Source organism: Anomaloglossus baeobatrachus, chromosome 10, assembly GCF_048569485.1.
Source record: "Anomaloglossus baeobatrachus isolate aAnoBae1 chromosome 10, aAnoBae1.hap1, whole genome shotgun sequence".
Lineage (NCBI taxonomy): Eukaryota > Metazoa > Chordata > Amphibia > Anura > Aromobatidae > Anomaloglossus > Anomaloglossus baeobatrachus.
In genome coordinates, this window is record NC_134362.1 from 69499327 (window position 1) to 69520146 (window position 20820).

General features: G+C 48.0%; 1 protein-coding gene across 1 annotated transcript; it reads right to left on the reverse strand.

The window, feature by feature from the left end:
- Positions 1-6662: 6662 nt before the first annotated feature.
- On the reverse strand, positions 6663-14435 carry TNNI2 (troponin I2, fast skeletal type). The gene is made up of 6 exons (XM_075327014.1): positions 14337-14435; positions 12757-12815; positions 11332-11460; positions 8593-8682; positions 7570-7746; positions 6663-7343 (listed from the first exon to the last, which is right to left on the reverse strand). Exons 2-6 carry the CDS (start codon positions 12793-12795, stop codon positions 7248-7250), a joined length of 531 nt encoding a protein of 176 aa, XP_075183129.1. The 5' UTR covers positions 12796-12815; positions 14337-14435; the 3' UTR covers positions 6663-7247.
- Between the last annotated feature and the right edge of the window lie 6385 nt (positions 14436-20820).

Genomic DNA, 20820 nt, shown 5'->3' on the forward strand with positions numbered 1-20820 from the left:
CAACCAAGTCCCGATTGACGGCAACAGCCCGACCATTACAGGGGAGACACCGCCACCGCCAGGGCACCAGTTTCCCCAGGGCCAGCGCCTGCGGGCAAAGTGTAGAGCTCCTCCGGCCCAGATTGCAGTCGGGGAGCGGGTAACCGGAGGGAATCCACCGCTACCATCAGTCAACACAGGTGCAAGGAAGAGAGACGTCACCGTCACCTACCGGGAGTGCAGGTGCAGCCGTCTGTGGGACCGTCCTACCAGCCGTTGGTTTACCGTACAAACTGTGTCCGTGTCTCAGGCTGAGTGAGTACCACAGTGCCGCAAGGCACAGCGCTGCCCCCGCGTCCCTGCGCCCTCCAGGCCCTACACTTTACATCTCTTCACCGGGCCCCGGGATCACCAACCCCTACCCACGGAGGGGCAACACAACACCTGGCTGCTCCCATCACCATCCCCGGGATCCCCATCCAAAGCAGCGGTGGTGCAATCACCACAAACGTGGGTGGCGTCACGAACTATAACAATCCCCACACCCAACAAACCCCTTTCACTCACGGGCGAGGAGTGCCGCTCGAGACACCCCGGGATCCGGCCCACAGCTCGAGCCACCACTGAGCAGCTGCCGGACCCGAGCAGAAGGGGTGAGCGCGGTGTGCTGACACCCTCCTCCCCGCCCGCGACACAGAGAAGCCTCTCTGCTGCTTCTCCAATCTTGTTGACTAGCCAGTAATATCATCGGTGACATCATGACTACTGTAGTAGTGGCCACTGCAGCCAATCACTGGGTCTCTTCAGTCTCTTGCCAACTACAACAACATACCCAATTTGACTATGGGTTCCCTAGAAGACACCATCAGCTAAAATAACTTAGCTATACAGTTAGAATAGGTAAATCATAGGTCTTCCCAGGAGGAGAACGATTTTGTCTAAGTTTCTCCATGGAAAAAAGTTTGGAATTACCGGTTTATGGGAACAAGTCTTAACTGTAAATAGCTGCTAGTAATGTCAGTAAGAGCCAGACACGGCTATACAAAGCTCCAACATTCCAGGAGGTCGTCAATATATTTTACAAGTGCCGGTATCATAGCACGAAAGGATCAATACTTGGCACTATCCACGTAATTTTGCACAAATATTTTTTGAATTAGGGATAGAGGGAGTATTATATTTTGGATATTATAAGACTTCTTTCTTGCATTTATTATTCATGGTGTGATAACATTTTGATTAATGAATATACAGTATTGCAGCTGGAGATAACAGAAGAAAGCCAAAAATATTACCCTCCCTTGGACCCCATTAAATCATGAGTCAGCTCTGCTTCACATATGTTGTACATTACGTCCATCGCCCAAGTATCCTGTTAATTGTCCTGAAGTTAGCTCTGTTTAAAGAGGACCTTTCACCAGGTTGAAACTGCCCAGTTTTTGCTTTTATTTTATTTTCACTACTCTCCTGAGTATCCTGGATTTTATTAATAATAATAATAATAATAATAATAATAATAATAATAATAATAATATTAATAAAATCCACTGCACAGATCCAGGATATGAGCCTTTATATTTAGTGCTATTTGTTATGGTGTGTACCAAAGGGGCGTGGCTCACAGGATTCTCTGGGGACGTTTCTTTAGGCTGCTCTGAATCACTGTAAGCAATGTCATACTATGAGCCTTGTTGGCAAGTGGTCCTAGACTGATGGCTTTAGAGGAGCGGTTAGTATGGTGACTTGCTTGTGCCCCAGTAGCGAGCGTTGGGTTTAAAATAAGTGATAGAGGATAAAGTTTAAAAAAAATAAATGGTTTGGATTACGTTATGGTGCAGGGGTGCTTTGGGCTCTGCAGCCTATGTTGGGTCAGTGTGTCTCATCCCCTTTTGTTGCTGCTCCGCCCCCCCTGTTAATGTTATTAGGTGGTAGGGCTCAGGGGTTTATAAGTCCCCCCCCGGCTGTCGGCCTCTTACCGGTATCAGCTGTTTGAAGCTCCCCACCCACCCTCCCCTTTTGATTTGTTCAGTGATGTTTATGGTATTTTTGTAAGTCACAGCTGGCGGTAAAGTTAAACGATTTTGAGACCGAGGATGTACATGCCCTCCAGGAGCTTTAGGGGCAAACCGTCTCGGGTTTAAAAAAATAGAAGTTTTCCAAGTTATGAGAAAAGTTTTAAAGAAGTTGAGAAAAGGTTAATAAAGCTGTGGACAACCCCGTCCACTAAAAGGTATTCAGTATGGTGTTTTTATTCGCGCCTGGGGCACGGGTGGTTGGGAGGTGTGGTTTGGTATGCCATCAGTCTGGCTACTTGGAAAAGATGATAAAAATTAGCACTAAATAAAAGGTGCATACTGTGTCTGTGGAATCGTGCGTTGGATTTAAAAAACAAAAAGAAAAGAAAATGAAAACACAACACTCAAGGGAAAAGCAGGAATAAATTACAAGACAAAAACAGGAAACTTTTGGCCTGGTTACAGGTCATCTTTAGGAGGAGTCACAGATTTCAGAATTTTGTCATTTTCCTATTCTTTTCTAATATTTTACAGTGTATGTGATTTCATATTGTATGTGCCTATTTAAATCCCAATGCAGTGATCTGAATTGTCTTCAAATCCACAAATATTAATCTTATCATTAGGATAGGCCATAACTATTAGATTGGTTGGTGGCTGACCCTGATGATCATGTATTTGAAGGAGTTGCACTGCTCGTTCAAGTCCTGCAGACTCTTAAGACATCTTTACACACTGTGATATCGGTACCGATATCGCTAGTGTGCGACCTGCCCCCATCGTTTGTTCGACACGGGCATATCGCTGCCCACCGCGCACAAAATCGCGCACCCCCGTCACACATACTTACCTGCATAGCGACATCGCTGTGACCGGCGAACCGCCTCCTTTCTTAGGGGGGTGGTTCGTTCGGCGTCACAGCGACGTTACTAAGCGGCCGCCCAATCAAAGCGGAGGGGCGGAGATGAGCGGGACGAACATCCCGCCCACCTCCTTCCTTCCTCATTGCTGGCAGGACGCAGGTAAGGTGAGGTTCCTCGTTCCTGCGGTGTCACACGTAGCGATGTGTGCTGCCGCAGGAACAACGAACTACATCGCCCAAGTATCAGCAACGATATTTGGGAAGAGGGGGGCATGTCACCGATGAGAGATTTTGAACGTTTTTGTGATGATTCAAAATCGCTCATAGGAGTCACACACAACGAGATCGCTACAGCGGCCGGATGTGCGTCATAAATTCCGTGACCCAACAAGATCGCTTTAGCGAAATCGTAGCGTGTAAAGCCACCTTTACTCCCAAAATCAGCTTTTTTTTTATATCCTGATTGAACCCTACAGGGAAAGATGGCCACCAACTCCAGTTTCCAGAATCAGGATTAATAATTTTCTTAAAAAATTACCTTGACTAGCAATTCCTAGCAACTTATGGGGAAATTTATATTTTTGATACAGACACCTGTATATTCCTGGACTTTAAATTATAATGTAAGAATCTGTGGTTTATTTAACTTTATTATAAGTTTAAAACTCTTGGATTTTGCAATAAGGAGTTGGAATCCTTTAAGATTCTGAAATAGACAGTAAGGATTATGTCTATGAATAGGTGAGGAGTAGAGATGGGCAGATCCGTGGAAGTTCAGTTCGGTGGGTGCAGCTGGACTTTAGATAAATTTGGGTTTGGGACACAGACTTGACTATACCCCAGTGGAAGTCACTAATTGGGCAGTTCGTATCTCCGCCCACATGCAGCCAGCCATAAACAAATAACTTCAGGGGGGCGGGGGGGGCAAGGTTCTACCATTTTTTCTTGTTTGGTGCACACTTCATCCGATCATGCTGTTGTTACCCCCAGTTTGAGCCTTTCAAGCACTGGGCTAAGCACAGAGTGTACCCGAGCACAGCGATGCTCACTCGAGTGTTTTGCATACGTGTATTCCCCGAACTCTGAAACCAAACTCTGGTTATTTTTTGTAAAGTGTGTGTTTGCTATGAACACCAAACCTTGGGTTTACTCATCTTCATCATGCCTGGATGCTCGGTACTCATAATGAGCAGCTGGATGCTTGGATGGGCACCACTCAGGTACTGAGTATAATGGAAATCAATGAGGAACCCAAAACATTTTTACTGAAGATCTTCCGAAAAAATGCTCGAGTTTACCATACCATAGACTTCCATTATACTCGGTACTCGAGTCGAGGCCATCCGAGCATCAATTGCTCATTATGAGTACTGAGCATCCGAGCATGGAAGTGTTCGCTCATCACAAGTGAGGAGGCCTAAGCGCTCGCTCACACGAGCATAAACATTGGATGAGTGCTATCTGATTTTTTTATCGCATAGCACTCGGGCCAATGTAATTGAACGGGGCAGTGCTGATGTCTAAATTTTTTACACTGACCAAATTTGTCAGTAAAATAAATCAAAGCATGCTGCACTTTGCCACGCAAATCGGATGGCATGCACCCAGTAATTCTATTTTTGTGTGGAAATCATCAGACTGCACTCGGATGATATCTGAGTGCAGTCTGATATACGCAGACTCACAGAATGGAGATGATGGAGCAATTATGTTCTCATCTTCTATTCTCTTCACAGTGGACTATGATTCTATCATCCAAGAAAAATGGATCAGGCAATGCTGATACTCTGATCAAACTCAAACTTAGATAAGAGTGTAATTTGCATAATTGATCCAATTCTCTGTAATGAGTTAAATGAGAAAATCTATGCTCCTGAGACCCTAGCCTTATAGTGAAAGTCCCAGTCCAAGTGTTGTCCTACTGTCACATCCCTCTATCTAGAAAGTTGACCTTTAACTACCCATAATCACGCATATGCCTTCTACATTGATAGATACTAACCTCTTTCCTTTATTGCTAAAATGATGGCCCCGTTGCAGTAGGGCATCCCTTCACAGGCTCATACCACCGATGAGAACGCAAAAAGATGTCCTGCTGAGGTCACTTAGTAGATAATTTCAGATCCATCACTACATGTAGTTTTTCTTAATGCAAAGTGAAACCCACCCAAAAAAATGGGTAAGAAGATTACACTGGGAATGCCCATGAGTTCAAACCGCCAATATTTTTCAAGACCTTAACTTGACACCAAGAGATTCCCATCTCCAGATATGTGTGGCACAATATTCTATAATACATTGCTAGAGTTTTTATTGAAATGACAATCCCACAATGTCCAGTGATAGAAATCGTAATGTTCTGGTGCTCCATAGAATACCAAGCACCCCTTGTTCTGATAACTGATGTTAGTCTAAGCGGTATCATCATGATATCAGTGGATCATTGTTCTTTTAATTTTACTAATATCTTCTTTTCAATTAGACTAAAGGGTGCTTTACACATTGCGACATCGCTAGCGATTGCTAGCTATGTCGCGAGCGATAGCACCCGCCCTCGTCGTTCGTGCGACATGTCATGAATGCTGCCGTAGCGAAAAATATCGCTACACTAGCATCACACGCATATACCTGTTCAGCGACGTCGCTGTTGCTGCTGAACAATTCCTCCTTCAAGAGGGAGGTGCGTTCGGCGTCACAGCGACGTCACTAAGCGGCCGCCCAATAGCAGAGGAGGGGCGGAGATGAGCGGCCGGAACATGCCGCCCACCTCCTTCCTTCCTCATTGCTGGTGGACGCAGGTAAGGAGATGTTCGCCGTTCCTGCGGTGTCACACATAGTGATGTGTGATGCCGCAGGACCGACGAACAACCAGCGGCATGCACCACCAACGATATTATGAAAAGGAGCGACGTGTCAACGATCAACAATTTTTGCCGTTTTTGCGATCGTTGATCGTCGCTCCTTTTAGTCACACACTACGATATCGCTAACGGCGCTGGATGTGCATCACGAACACCGTGATCCCGACGATATATCAGCGATATCGTTGTGTGTAAAGTACTCTTTAGGCTAGTGTCACAACTCCAACATTTGCGGTTAAAGTACAGACCATAATGTTCAGTCTGGCCATGGGTCTCCTGACCTGAGCTCTACATCCTGTTGAGTTCAGGTCAGGAGACCAGCGGTCAGTCCAAACGTCATAGTCCATACTTAGCTGTGAATATCGGATGAGTAAACCTGGCCTAAAAGGAAGTTAAAGGGAGTCGGTAAATAGTTTTGACCATGCAATGTCGTCATCGATGCTAGGTAGGAAACCTTGACAGGGGAAAAATACCTTTGTGCATGGTGTTACTATCATCACTGTGAAAAAGAAGTCTTAAGCCCACATCCTGTGCTCAAACATGTGCTTGTACGTGGTCCCTTACTCAGTGTGCTCGGTAGTAATGGCTGACTTTTAGCAATCACTCCCCACAGACTCCTGGTTGGACCCTACAGTCACCACTTAAGAGTGGAGGACAGCGCCTACTCTAGAGAGCACTTTAGCAGTGAGAAATGCTCAAAGAACATTTGTAGGAGTGACAGGCTTTAGATTAAAACCTTTCATGCACAGTGATGCAGGTATTAAAATCATACACAAAGATATGGGGAAACTGTGTGCCAAGTCTCCTATCGAGCACCATCAGTAGTTTTGCAGGATCCAACTGCTGGCAGACAGTTTTTAGGCTTTGATTTTTTTTTTGTTATTACTTTCCTGTTAGCCTGAAATTTCATATGGCAAAACATACTCAAGAAAAAAATCTTACTCATGGATTTCAATGTTTTATAGGACACCGCACTTCCCAATAGTGACATTTCCGTGACAGCTGGTGATGTAATTGTGTGCCAGAAATTGACAATATAAATGCGATAGCACCTTCCCCCACGCACAATCCCAGTTCTCGGTCATCTCTGTAGCCCTTCTACCTGGTACCGATGCAAAATCAAGGCACAAGGTTCTATTAATGACTCAGAAGAAAGAAGAGTGGCGTCACCTACACGTCAGGTATCATAAACCATAAAGGGCGTCACAAGCTTTATTTACACGGTTATGTTCTCACGTCCACATAACACAGCACCTGCAGAACCAGACTGTGGCTAAAACAGAGGGGAACCGTAAACCTGTGTCCCCTTCGCCAGTCCAAACATACTGTAAGACATTCGCTTGGGTTTTTAAAGGTGAAGAGAGTAGAGGATGGAGGGAAGGCTTCATTAACCCCTAGGCTGCTGTAAACATGGGTAAGATGAGCAGCAGAGGGGTTAACGCCGAAGTTGCCAGGAAAGAGCTGTGATATGTTGAAGTGGGTGTCTTTGGCAGCTTCGGGTTGAGGATAGCCGTGGTCATGGTCAGGGGCTTAGGCCTCAGACTCGAACATCTTCTTTCTGCCCTCCATACCGGATTTCTCTTCAATGTTCTTACGCCAGTCACCGACATCACGGAGATCCTTCTCCTAGAGTTGAAGAGACAAGTTTTGGTCAGTGACTAGCTTGGGTTATCACTGTTTCCTTTACTTGTGCCAAACTGGAATAACTAGTTGGAATTTATTTAGAATGAATATCTGCTAAATATCAGAATATTGGTTTTTTTTGTGTTACATCATAGAAATAGTTGTAAATAAGTATTTTACGTTGCGTATCAGTACTTTTGCAAGATAAAATACATCTTTTAAACCTCACCTTGTCAGTGTCCTCTTTCTTGACCTGCTTGAGGTTGGCACGGAGCTCCATGTTGACCTTGTGCTTGGAACCAAGCAAAGCGCGAAGCATGGCGTCAGCAGACATACGTACACGTTTCAGTGCTGGCCTCTTGAATTTACCTCTCAGGTCAAAGATTTTCTGGTTTAAGTCTTCCAGCTTCATAAAGAACAGAAAGAAATGGGTTAGGGGAGAACTTTAAACATGGTGGCAGCTCTGCTTCATTAATCATGTCTTCTTGAATTTTTGTACTCTCAAAGACTGCCAAGTTAGTAAAACAGTATGGCTATGTGCCTACGGGACAATGTACCTGCAGATATATCCGTAGGGATGTGCGCAGATTTCCCACTGCAGCTCCCTTGAATCCGCAGCTATCTATTGCTGCGGGATTGCAGTGAAATATCTGCGGTAAACCTGAGGACATTCATGCGACTTACCTAGTCCCGGCCTCTATCTCCACAGTGGAGAGGCGGGTCATCCGCAGGTATTTCCACAGGAATAATTGACATGCAGTTCCGTGCAGTTGCGGGACACCGGCAGCATATTCCGCAGCCGCACATACCGCAGCATGGACACAGCACTCCCTATGTCCCATAGGATAAAATGGGGAGTGTCTGTACTTGCTAAAACCTGCGGATTTATCTAGAAAATCCAGATAAATCTGCAGGTTTTCCCCGGGGAAATACACGGGTACATTTTCCCGTGGGCACATAGCCTATACCTCCGGAGCTCCCATTATTTTCTACGGGACATAAGTAAACAACATAGCCGCTCTCGGCCATTTTCATAACTACATAGGTCAGAGCCTGGATGGAGTTATTCTCATCTCAACCATGAAAGTCTGAGATGGGAATAAACTTATAATATCATCCAAGGAGTTATCAATTATTGCACATTACAGAAAGCAACATGGAGGGAAGTGATGTCCAGAAGAAAAGAGAACTCTGATGATGCACATCTATATATATATATCATCTGAAGACCCTTTTTCATCCTGTTGCTCACCTCCTTGCTGCTCTTTTGGACTTTGACCTCCATGTCGTATCTCTCCTCATCTACCACATCAATCTTGGTATGCAACTTTTTGCAGAATTCCTGGAAGGAGACACGGAAGTAAGGAAAAGAAAGCAATAAATATACTTCAGCTACTCAAAAATACAGTATTCATATTATGATCAAAATCACATCATACATTTCTGCAATGTAGTATTATACAAAGCCTAGTCGAAAAAAGGAAAAACAAGTAACACATGGTTACAAGGAGAGGGCCAGAGAAAACACTTTCCAAGAAGGGCATTAACTGAGCAACCATGTGTCCAAGAGTCTGTCTGCACAAAATGACTGTTCAAACCAAGCACAGGCACTGGGTGCACCCTTGGTGTAACCAAAAGTTCAATGCTCCTTCACTTCTACTTTGTTTCCATCTGTTACCACCCTTCTCTGACTCTTGGAAAGCCAGAACTGTTTAATCAAGATGGGGCAGAGATAAATGGAAAACAAGTAGATGTGGAGATGTACTGAGCTGTTTGGCCACACTGAGGGTGTACTAAGTGCCTGTGGTTGGTATGAAAAGTAATTTTATGTTGACAGACTCCGTTGTTCACATATATATTATGTTTCAAATGCAACGTTTCTCAAAAACTTGAGTAGCTTTTGCTAAAAGAATTCCCATCATTAAGGCTAGTTTCACACATCGGGCTTTTCGCCGGATTGCCGGATTTGGCACACGCCAGTACAGTGTATACAGTACAATGGCAGCGCGACAAGCGCCGGTCACATGCTGTCATGTGACCGGAGCATGTGACCCGGAAGTTACAGCGCTGCCATTGTACTGTATACACTGTACTGGCGTGTGCTGAATCCGGCAATCCGGTGAAAAGCCCGATGTGTGAAACTGGCCTAATACTCACAGAAGTCCCCCTTTGACTTTTTCTATGCTGTCTGGGTCCGTAAAAGAACATATGAGTTCATCATTCAAAAATTGATTTTTCTACCCTGGACAGCCACTAGTTTGGCCACAGTGCTCCTACCATTTTACAGAAGAGTATCAAAAAAGCAACAACGCCTCTCCAATATGGAAACCCAACAACTCTCCATTACTAAGCTTCGTCAAGAGAATTGGGCCGATTATGCTAATGACATTCCGATCAAACGCGGATCTGAGAGTGAGCCGAGTGTCATTTTATTGTGATCAGATTCTCTTGCATGAAAGAATTGGAGGATAGGTGCGGAGAAGATTGAGAACTCAATTTTTCCATCTTCTCCATTGACTGTGTATGCGTATATCGGACTGTACTGATGACATCCATGCAGTCAGATGTTTTGAACGCACCCATAGACTGGACGGGGTGCATGCCGTACAATATACGCTGCCATTTTTTTCTCATTCAGAATCGGCACTGCTCTATAGCCCCAATGGACCGAGTACTATCTAAAGCTGGGTTCACACATAGCAACAGCGACAACGACGTCGCTGTTACGTCACCATTTTCTGTGACGCAACAGCGACCTTGTAATGTCGCTGTTATGATCGCTGCTTAGCTGTCAAACACAGTGACGCAGCAGCGATCATAACGTCGCTACATGTGCAGAGAGCAGGGAGCCGCGCACACTGCTTAGCGCTGGCTCCCTTCTCTCCTAGCTACAGTACACATCGGGTTAATTACCCGATGTGTACTGCAGCTACATGTGCAGGGAGCAGGGAGCCGGCACTGGCAGCGTGAGAGCGGTGGAGGCTGGTAACGAAGGTAAATATCGGGTAACCACCTTGGTTACCCGATGTTTACCCTGGTTACAGCTTACTGCAGCTGCCAGATGCCGGCTCCTGCTCCCTGCTCGCTTCATTTCGTTGCTCTCTCGCTGTCACACACAGCGATCTGTGCGTCACAGCGGGAGAGCAACAATAAAAAACGAACCAGGGCTGTGTGTAACGAGCAGCGATCTCTCAGCAGCGATCTCGCTGTGTGTGAAGCACCCCTAACAAAACATGAGATAGCACTTGTCTTAAGAATGCGCAGCCTAAAGGCCCTGTCACACACAGAGATAAATCTGTGATAGATCTGTGGTTGCAGTGAAATTGTGGACAATCAGTGCCAGGTTTGTGGCTGTGTACAAATGGAACAATATGTCCATGATTTCACTGCAAACACAAATCTGCCAAAGATTTATCTCTGTGTGTGACGTGGCCTTAAGTGTGACCTGAGAGCAAGAAACTAGCTGTAAGTGGTGCTTACTGCTTCGGTACCACTTTCACGAGGGTCCCGGTGCTTTAGTGGGCCCATAGCCCCACCTGCTATAAAAATAGACAAAAGAATTGTAAATGGCACCTGATAGGTGGCGGCCCTGTTACTGATTTTCCATTGGGCCCCAAGAGCTTTAAGCCCAACCCCGGATGGATACTTATCAAATTATTTGCAAATTTACATTTTTAATTCATTCTATGAGTATCTCTGCACTGGGCTAGAATATTTAGTATAAAACAAGAGCAGACGGAGACAGAAGAGGTCCATCTACAAGAACAATATATGGGCCCTTTAAAGTCCAATAGCGCCTCATAATGCACAACTACAACTGCTCTGGAGGTGAAAGTGGGACGTCTTATTTTTCAGCGCTTAGGTTGCACCAATGGTATTTCCACTCTTGGTATAAAAGCGATGATCTTACTCCTAAAAAAATAATAAAAACCTTAAAAAAACAATTAATAATTTGTCATCAATATGTCGAATAAGAAAGAAAAAAGGGTACCTGGAGGTCCTGCAGGGAGCCTGGCAGACTCAGGGGAGGGCAGTGCTCTGCCAGGTAGCTCTCCTTCTCGGCGGCGATATCAGCTTCCTCTTTTTCAAGGGCAGTTTTTGCAACCTGGAGCATCAAGCTCTGGAAAGAGAAGAGGTAAGTGTTAGAGGCCGCCGTGAGATGACTAGTAGGGTACATTATTGTCTGTGAGAATTGGGGGATATATATATTGTGTCCAGTTTTTGTGTGAAGGTATAATTGTCAGTTCCTGTGTTTTTTTTTAAATTTTACTAAATAGTTGCAGCATTAATCAGATAGTTACAAAGTTCTACTATATTCTGTATTATTTGCCGGTAACAGTCAGTGCAAATTAGAGCGATGGTATAGAAGAGAAGTTTATAGAAAAACAACCTATCAACGTTCCACTGATCAGATCATCAGAGATGTTCCTTATTCCAAGGTACATGCCATAAATGTCTGCCTATAACATAAGAAATTTAAAGGGGTTTAGATTTTTGGAACCTAATCTGAGAGCAACATGATGTAGAGGCAGAGACCCTGATCCCAGTGATGTCACTTACTGGGCTGTCTGCTGTAGTTTTGATAAAATCGGTTTTATCAGCAAGAGATTATCACTAGAGGGACTAGTAAACTGCAGCCATGAACTTTGTATAATCTCACCCCACCTCTGTTTGGCTGCTTTCTGCCTATGCACAGCATGCACAGAAAGCTGACAATCAGTGGTGTGGCTGCGGTTATACACAGCTCAGCATTCAGAAAACTTTTAGATCTACATAACTTCAGAAAACAACCCAGTAAGATACACATCACTAGAATCAGGGTCTCAGCCTCTACAATATGCTGATCTCAGATGGGGTGGCAAAACCTGGAGACAGATTCCCTTTAACAAATGCCTGTGGGTGGGTGATAACACAATATACCATTCCATTGTATACTCGCTGCTTATGTGTTTATCTGCGGAAATATTAGTGAAATGCTATATAGACAGATAACTAAAAAAATCTATAGAATCATCAAAACTTCCGTAAACATCAAACAAGTTGCACAATATTTGGTTGCGTAGTCCCTGGTGAGATCATGATACTAAGCAAAAACATTTCAATACTCAAGTCTTTGATTGTTCTAGAATATGTGTCTAGACTGTTAACAATCATCACCGCCTATGATTAAATTAAGGACCCTATCCGAAACGCGTTAGGTCATTGTATTTTATCTTCATCATGTTTAACTACTTGAAGTAAAGACAAAAGTTTTATTCCGAAGCTGGACCTCACCTTTTTGCTGTCAACAATCATTGCTACCTGGAAAATTCATAGTTGGTCTCTTTCGGGGACATTTAGGTGTAGGTTGCATGTTTGTGTTTTGGAAAAATGAGGTAGGCGTGAAGAAATAAAGAACTGGTTGCACTGTACTTACCTTCAGGTGCGTCTTACGTGTATTCGATATCTTAGACATCTTGGCGGTTTATGTGATACCTGCACATAAAACACAAAAGAAGAATCAAAGCGGGCTCTCTTTCTTCTAGAACACCATCACCATGAGTGGAAGTCCCCTAACTGATAACACTTGATCGAGAACTAATCTATGAGGTCCCGACCAAATCGCAGACTCCCCGTGTTTTCTTCAGTCGCTTCCCATCCCCTAAATAGCTCCGAACTGCTGGAGAGGGGATCATACAGATTGACACCTAACCCCTCTTTTAAGTCATCCGATCTCATGGGAAACTTTGTAAGACTTTCCCAAAATATCTTGAGGAACCTTTAAGGAACGTCAGCTGTCTCTCGCCCCTCTGACATGATGCTGCTCTGCAAATCCTAACTACCAACCCCCAGCCAATAAAGAGGGCACAGGTGAAAATACTGAGGATTATTTACTCCCACCGCTTAAAACTGACACCAGACGTCCTAATGGAGGTCTTATTTCATACTCCAAATTAAGAACAGGCTTCTCGGTGTGATAATGCTGAGTATCTCCGGTCACTACAGTCAACACATAGGGTGTGACGATACCTAAGATCGTCGTCTAGGTATGCCGTGCTACATGACAATGATCATTATATCCACATCTCAAAGTGTAATAATGGATGTGATAATTGTATCTGCTGACATCTTAATGGGAATTCTATGTCACGCAGTGGTCATCAGCACGGGTACAGTCCAAATAGTTAGCATTAAAATAACCCTGAGGAGTTCTGGACCAATTTTAAGAGATAACATGGCACCAATAGCCTGATCATACCCAGAAGAAGCATGTTAGGAGTTGAGGATGCCAAAGTACAGTAAAATCTTAAAGACCACCTCTTTAATAAGACCAAATAATGACACCCCCTCTATATCCAGACCAAAATTTTAAAGGCTTTACGCCGAGTTTGGAAGTTATCCCCCCCAAGAATCAGGAATCAGGATAGGCTGTAACTTCTCAGTTTTGGTAGGTCCCGTAGAGAATCAATGAAGCAAAGTTGCTCAACCTCAGCTCCATTCATAAAGGGTCTCCTATTCTTGTAACGGGGGGACATCCCAGTGGTCAGATTGGGAAGGGATAGCTTCCAAACTTTCCAGAAATCCTTCAAGCTCCACAATATAATATATTATGGAAAAGACGACCCAGTTTTCAATTATCTTTACAATATACCTGAAGCTTTCATCTGCAACGTATGAAGTCTGTCCTTACACAATGTTCTCCGGTATTGCTACATCCCAAAGTTATGCTATTCTCTTTGGAAATCTCATCTTGTGACACATGTAGGATAGATTTCTGTGTAATTTATCTAAGGTTTCTGTAGACTGATGGGGCATCGTCTGGCCTTGGTTTGGAGCTATGAGCCCGTTGCACACTTGTCTACGGTCAGTTATTTATGTGTCAGCTGTTTTGGACCGCTCTTTCTTCCCCATCACGGGAACACATATTTGGAGTGCACACATTTGTCTCTGAGGATGCATTTACAGTTATGCGAGCCCCCTGGGTGCCTTATTGCCCTGGCCAGGGTTTTTTCTTACCTGACCCTCGTGGACGGAGCCCTCTGAATGAAGCAGGGATAGGACTGCCAGTAATGGGCAATGAGGGGGGTATTAATGTGCTGGGGGGAGTCCCAGATTATTGCTGCTTAGCTTAGTAAGGGCATGCAGACCCCCAGCATCCAATCACAGGGTGGTAGACACAAATACTCAGGACCTCCCACAGCAGGTCATCTCAAGACATCTTAACCCTCAGTCTGCTGCAAACTATATTGATCTAATGAAAAGCCTAGAAATTGATTTTCTTAAGATCATTATCTATCTATCTATCTATCTATCTATCTATCTATCTATCTATCTATCATCGTCATCCCTTATACTCTCCATTCATCAGTTGTAGGGAAGCCCCCTCTCCTATTCTAGTATTAAGCCCACCTATCTTTACATTCACCAGCCACTGAAATAGGATACCACAGTCCTTACGCTCCCTGGCATTCCCTTTTATTTTATTGCTACTCATTCACACACCTCTGCCCTGTAATGTCCTCAAACATTCACTGTGTTTGCCCCCAGGGGACTTAATGAGTTAGTCAACAAAGACTAAAAAGCAGTGCTGTGCTGCCCCCTGCTGGACACTATTGATAATGCAAGTCACCGATGCCTATACGAGGCGTTTATAGCACCAACATATTCCATGGCATCGTACAGGTTGGCAAATTATGACATTATCGGCATCACAGAAACTTGGTGCAGTGACATGAATGATTGGAACATACAGATGGAAGGATACAACTTATTAAAAAAGAATAGAACTAACAAAGGAGGAAGAATGTAACATTCATGGCGGGTGTAGGGGCAGTGAGCGGGATTAGTGGACGTACTGGACCACAGGGGGGACCCGCACTTATCACTTAGTAGGAGAGACTTAACTCCGTGAAGCGGACGCCAGGTACCACTCTCAGGGCAGTGACCGGGACTCTTACAGCTGACCCCCCAGGGCAGGTGACAGACTCAGGAATAGATGGTTACAGGCAGGGAGACTGAGGTGGGCTGGACAGGTGGGTACGGATAGGAATGGTGGGGCATGGCAGGGGCACACAGGTATGGGAAGGCAGTTACAAGAGACGGACACAGGGATGACAGGAGAGGAGCTCAGGACCTGACAACTAGCTAGGTAGCAGATTGACTGTCTAACTAACTTCAGGCATTGCGCAGGCACCTCCCCTAATTTGAGGGTGCTTTAAAAACATAGTGCCTCCCAACCATAGGCTGAGAGTCATTTCCTGGAAATGGCGCAGCGGCCCTTTACGAGAAAGATCAGTGCGCGTGCGCAACCTTAACACATTCCCAGGAGACCTGGGCTGCATGCACATGTTGCGAGGGGGGAGGGGGCGCTCGGATCCGGGTTCGCTGCTGTGGCTCAAGCGGTGACCGGACCCGGGCTCGCACAGCCGTCCGTCCTCACAACCGTCGGAAAGGGATATTTACAGGGGATTGCTGTATCGGTGACGCCACCCGTGGGTTGTGGTGAGGGATGGTGACACCGCCGCTGCCTGGTGATGGGGCGCCCGGGGCTGATGGAGCGGGGGCAGCAAGATGGGGTCCCCTCCACGGGTAGGGGAGGTGTAGTCCCGGGGCCCTTTTTGGTACACGGGAGTAATGGCTGCTGGAGGTGGCGTGCCGGGTTGGACCGGGGATCAATGGTGTACTCACAGTTCAGTAATCACACACGAGTCCAGTGGTAAACCAAGTTGCCAGTGACCGGTCGCCTTTGGTGGGTGTATTCGGGTCCCACACCCGGGTGTAGTAAACAGGGGTCCCTTCCCCCTGCACTCTGTGTTTGTGTCTTCTCTGGGACAGCTCCGCATAGAATGGGGAAATCCACTCCCAGTACTGTGTGTGTTGGGAGCTCTGGCCCGCGAAATCTGACCCTTGAGATTTCTGTGGGTTCTGACGGACACCCTATCCCCTGCGTTGGGCTTCCGTTTCGCTCTCTGGGCTTCTGGAGAACAAGGCCTGAAATCTCGTCCTCTGCTGGTTGATTAACAAGGGGCATGCAACCTTCCTCGTCCTAGGGTCCAGGCACCCCGTCTGTGCACGGCCTCCGGACCAGATTTCCGCTGTCGGCAGCGGCGGGCTATAGCCCTGCCCCGGTCCACTGTCAGACTTGACTACTCAACTCTCAGACTGCACTTGACTGCTTTGTTAACTGGACTGTCATGTTCCCTTGACTGATGTGTTAACTTGACTGTCGTGTTCCCTTGACTGTCGTGTTCCCGTCCCTGACACCTCAGGACCCCTAGGTGGGTGTTCTCATCCACCTGATCCCGCCCACTGGTGTGTCCTTATTATCATGAGGGGGTGGCTAGGCTTTAATGGCTGTGTGTTGTACCTGGGTGTGGGTTTTTGGTGGTATTAAGGAGGGTGGAGTACTTCTGTGACTACCTGGTTTTGCCAGGGTGTCACACTACCCCTTGGATGAATACAGCCTGTCCTCGGGCTGTCTGGCCACTGACGTTTATTTTTTCTGCTTCTGCAATTAGAAAATGTAACAAACATAAACATTGGAAAAACATTTTAAAACTTTTCATCCCTTACGGGAGGCACATCACCTAAACGTTACAAGGAACAAATAAACATAATCTCCTTCTTCCCTTTCACCCGCCACCCAAAACACCTGAACCCACCCTCGGTGCCACCGCTAGTCACAGGTGTCACACCGTTCCGAGTTCCTGTGGGTGTCCAGAATGTCCGGGTAAAAGTCCCTTACCCGCCAGTCCACCCCAAGAGTTCCACGGTCCGGAACCCTTGTCCTGGAGGTTAGCCACTGGTTTCGCTGGTGACTGGGCCTCGGCCGACTCTACCGCAGGTCCTATCTCCAACCAACCTCTCCAGAGGCGTTACAGTCCTGGTGGTGGATTAACAAGAAGATAGATAGGGGTTAGTTATTTACAAGGCCTAAGAAAGTTTTTTGGTGGCTTCGCCAGTCCTGAAGCCATGGTCCATTTTTAACTTTAAACAGGGGGAAACCTGTTAACTGTTTGAGGGTAGCCGGAATGCGCTACCTACTCCTTTTCTTTTTCATATAAGTGACGGTGGGAGGCAAGGCATGGCTTTTCATTAACCACGACCCACTTTTTGATGTCCAGGTCAAACCACCCTCGCTCTCCACAATGCCGGGTGTAGCTCACCATATCCCCGGGCAAGTGAAGAGCCACATCCCTCCGGGATACAAAAATTTCGGACTCCAATCCCGCCTCATAAATAAAACCCCATCCTTTGTGGGGGTCAAAGTATCGAACCTGTCCTCTATATGTCAGGCCCCGGACCCGGAAGGTAGCCTGCCGCAGGTGATCCTTCTCCTTATAAGTGCGGGCAAGCAAATCCGCCTCACGCTTTTCTCTGGCAGCGATCTCCCTGCGCAGCTGCTGTTGGTACTGCTCCCAGTACAGGGCACGGGTTCCATGTTCCGCCTTCTGCTCGGGAGCCAGGCCCACTCGGACGCCCTCGGTGCCAGCAATGACCGGCCTATCACATTGCCGAGGGCCCCATCGATCGGTGGCCTGCTCTGCCTCTCTGCAGGTACTGCTCCACAGCCGGGACGTGGTATTTGGGAGCGGCTGGCGCCGCAGCTGGGGTAGACTTCAGGTCGGGTGCCGCCTCCGTTGCGGCTGGGCGGACTGCCGGAGCCGACGTCATCACCGTTGCGGCCGGGCGGACTGCCAGAGCCGACGTCATCACGGGTGCGGCCGGTCAGACTGCCGGAGGCGGGGAAGACATCCTCGGGGTTGCGGCCTGGCTCGGGCCGGGACGGGAGCCGAGTCGGTGGTACAAACGAGGCCCGAGGTCCCTGCTGTTGGATCCTCCTCCGCAGACAAGACGGGTTCCGCTGCCGCAGATTGGGGTAGCGGGTCGATCGGGGCACTGGCCGCGGACACGGGTGACGAGGGAAGCGACGTGGCGGACGGGGGCAGGCCAGACCCCTCAGCCGGGACGGCCGGTTCCTGGGGAACATAGGAGCGTGGGTCACTGCTTACCCGCTCCTCCGAGGTCATCTCCATCTCATGCGCCCAGACAGCTGCAGCCAGGCCCTTCATCTCGGTCGTCCACCTCGTCAAGATGAAATGGGCTTGAGCCTGTATCTTTTGGCACATCTTCTCCGTCTACTCCTCAATCCAGTCGGCGGTCCCGGGAACGGAAATCTCCACACGCTGGTTGCCGGACCGCTGAGACATCTTGCCGCGTTGGTGTCCAGGAACGGATTTCTGCAGAGTCCTGGTGTCCCTGCCCTTTATCCTCTCAGGTCACATGCCACTCCTTCCTGCCCTCCCGCTTGGTTTTCGACAGTAGTCTCACGGGACCCACTGTCCTTTGCAACTACTTGCTTTGGGAGTCACCGGGTTCCGCCCACGTTCTTAGGGGGAGGGGCTAAAACTTTGCACCTTCTTCGGTGAAGAAGATGACGGTGTTGTTGTTTTTGGTGCCAAAGATGGCGGGCAAGATGGCGGCAGTTCAAAATTTTGTAACAGTTCATGGTCTACAGTTCAAAAGAAGGCGCACATCATCCAGGTCTGTAGATGGGGTAGGAATCCTGTTCGTGACGCCAGGTTCGGGTTGTTGTGGGCGGGGGCCGCTGCCGCTTCTGGGGCCGCTTGGATCCGGGTTCACTGCTGCGGCTCGAGTGGTGACCGGACCCGGGCTCGCACGGCCGTCCAACCTTACAACCGTCGGAAAGGGATATTTACAGGGGATTGTTGTGTCGGTCACACCACCGGTGGGTTGCGGTAAGGGATGGTGACACCGCCGCTGCCTGGTGATGGGGAGCCCGGGGCTGATGGAGCGGGGGCAGCAAGATGGGATCCCCTCCATGGGTAGGGGAGGTGTAGTTCCGGGGCCCTTTTTGGTACACGGGAGTAATGGCTGCTGGAGGTGGCGTGCCGGGTTGGACCGCGATCAATGGTGTACTCAGTTCAGTAATCACACACGAGTCCAGTGGTAAACCAAGTTGCCAGTGACCGGTCGCCTTTGGTGGGTGTATTCGGGTCCCACACCCAGGTGTAGTAAACAGGGGTACCTTCCCCCTGCACTCTGTGTTTGTGTCTTCTCTGGGACAACTCCGCATGGAACGGTGAAGTCCACTCCCGGTACTGTGTATGTTGGGAGCTGTGGCCCGCGAAATCTGACCCTTGGGATTTCTGTGGGTTCTGACTGACACCCTATCCCCTGCGTCTGGCTTCCGTTTCGCTCTCTGGGCTTCTGGAGAACAAGGCCTGAAACCTCGTCCTCTGCTGGTTGATTAACAAGGGGCATGCAACCTTCCTCGTCCTAAGGTCCAGGTGTGACGCTCTGGCAAAACCAGGTAGTCACAAATAGGCAAACCATTAAACCCAAGTCACCCCCCTTAGGGAAAGATAGACACACCAGTGGGCGTGACCAGGCAGTTGGGACACGCCCACCCAGGGGTACAGACGGCCCGGGGGCGGGAAAGCAAGCAGTCAAGTGCAGTTGAGTGTTAGAGATCAGTCTTGGAGTTCAAGGACAGAGGAGTGTGGAGTGGAGGAGGTCAGGCCTGTGTGTCAGGCCTGAAGTTGACTGACAGGTACCAGGGTAGGAGCCCTGGTGCCTTGGCTAGGAGGCAGATGGTGGTCTCCGTCAGCAGGAGATGGGAAGACGGCTCGGTGGAACCGAGGTGGACCGGGCCAGGGTTGTAGCCCACCGGTACCGACATGGGAAACCGTAGTACAAAGGGGGGTACTCGGACCCTGAAGCCAGGAGCCAGAAACAAGTGGAACTGGTTAATTAACCAATTGAGGCCAGGACTAGAGGTCCTGTCCCACCCAAAGTCCCTCATAGAAGACAACAGCCCACCGACTAGGGATAAGAGGTCACCGCCAGGGCCCAGAGATCTCACGTGCCAGCGTCTGCGGGCACGGCTCCTTAGGCCACATCCAGCCGGGAGCAGACCCCTACATTTCAAACTGGGAAGTCTTTTCTACTTAAACAGAGTAGGAAAAGGATAGAGACCCCCAGCCGGGTGGGGGATCCTGAACGCAACCGGCCGCGGCACCGGCCACCACCACCTTGGTTTACCAGAGACGTGTGTTTTACTGAAAGTGAGTACACCAACACCCCCTGCAGTCGACATTCCCCCTGCACAAGAGCCATCGGGTCCCGGGACCACCATCCCTGCCCACGGAGGGGTTAACATCTTGCTTGCTGCAGAACATCTCCCCCGGGTGCCCCGTAACAGCAGCGGTGGTGTCCCACCTCACCACACACCATGGGTGGTGTCACGAACCTATTACGGCTTAGCCGTACATCTACGTCCCCCATTTTATTCGGCATGTCCGCGAGACCCCCGGGTCCGGAGAGCCTTGAGCCACCACCCTTGAAGGTCCGGATCTGAGCAGCGGTGGCTGCTGGCACGGGGGCGGCACACAGGCACCCCGTCTGTGCACAGCTTCCGGACCGGATTCCCGCTGTCGGCACCGGCGGGCTACAACCCTGCCCCGGTCTACTTAAGGTC

What these genes read in the sequence shown, in the direction of transcription:
- TNNI2 (XM_075327014.1), bottom strand. Translation starts at nt 12,795, where the DNA reads ATGTCTAAGATATCGAATACACGTAAGACGCACCTGAAG. An exon ending in CACGTAAGACGCACCTGAAG is followed by an intron (nt 11,461 to 12,756) that starts GTAAGTACAGTG and finishes TTCTCTTTCCAG; the next exon opens with AGCTTGATGCTCCAGGTTGC. An exon ending in GCTCCCTGCAGGACCTCCAG is followed by an intron (nt 8,683 to 11,331) that starts GTACCCTTTTTT and finishes GTCTCCTTCCAG; the next exon opens with GAATTCTGCAAAAAGTTGCA.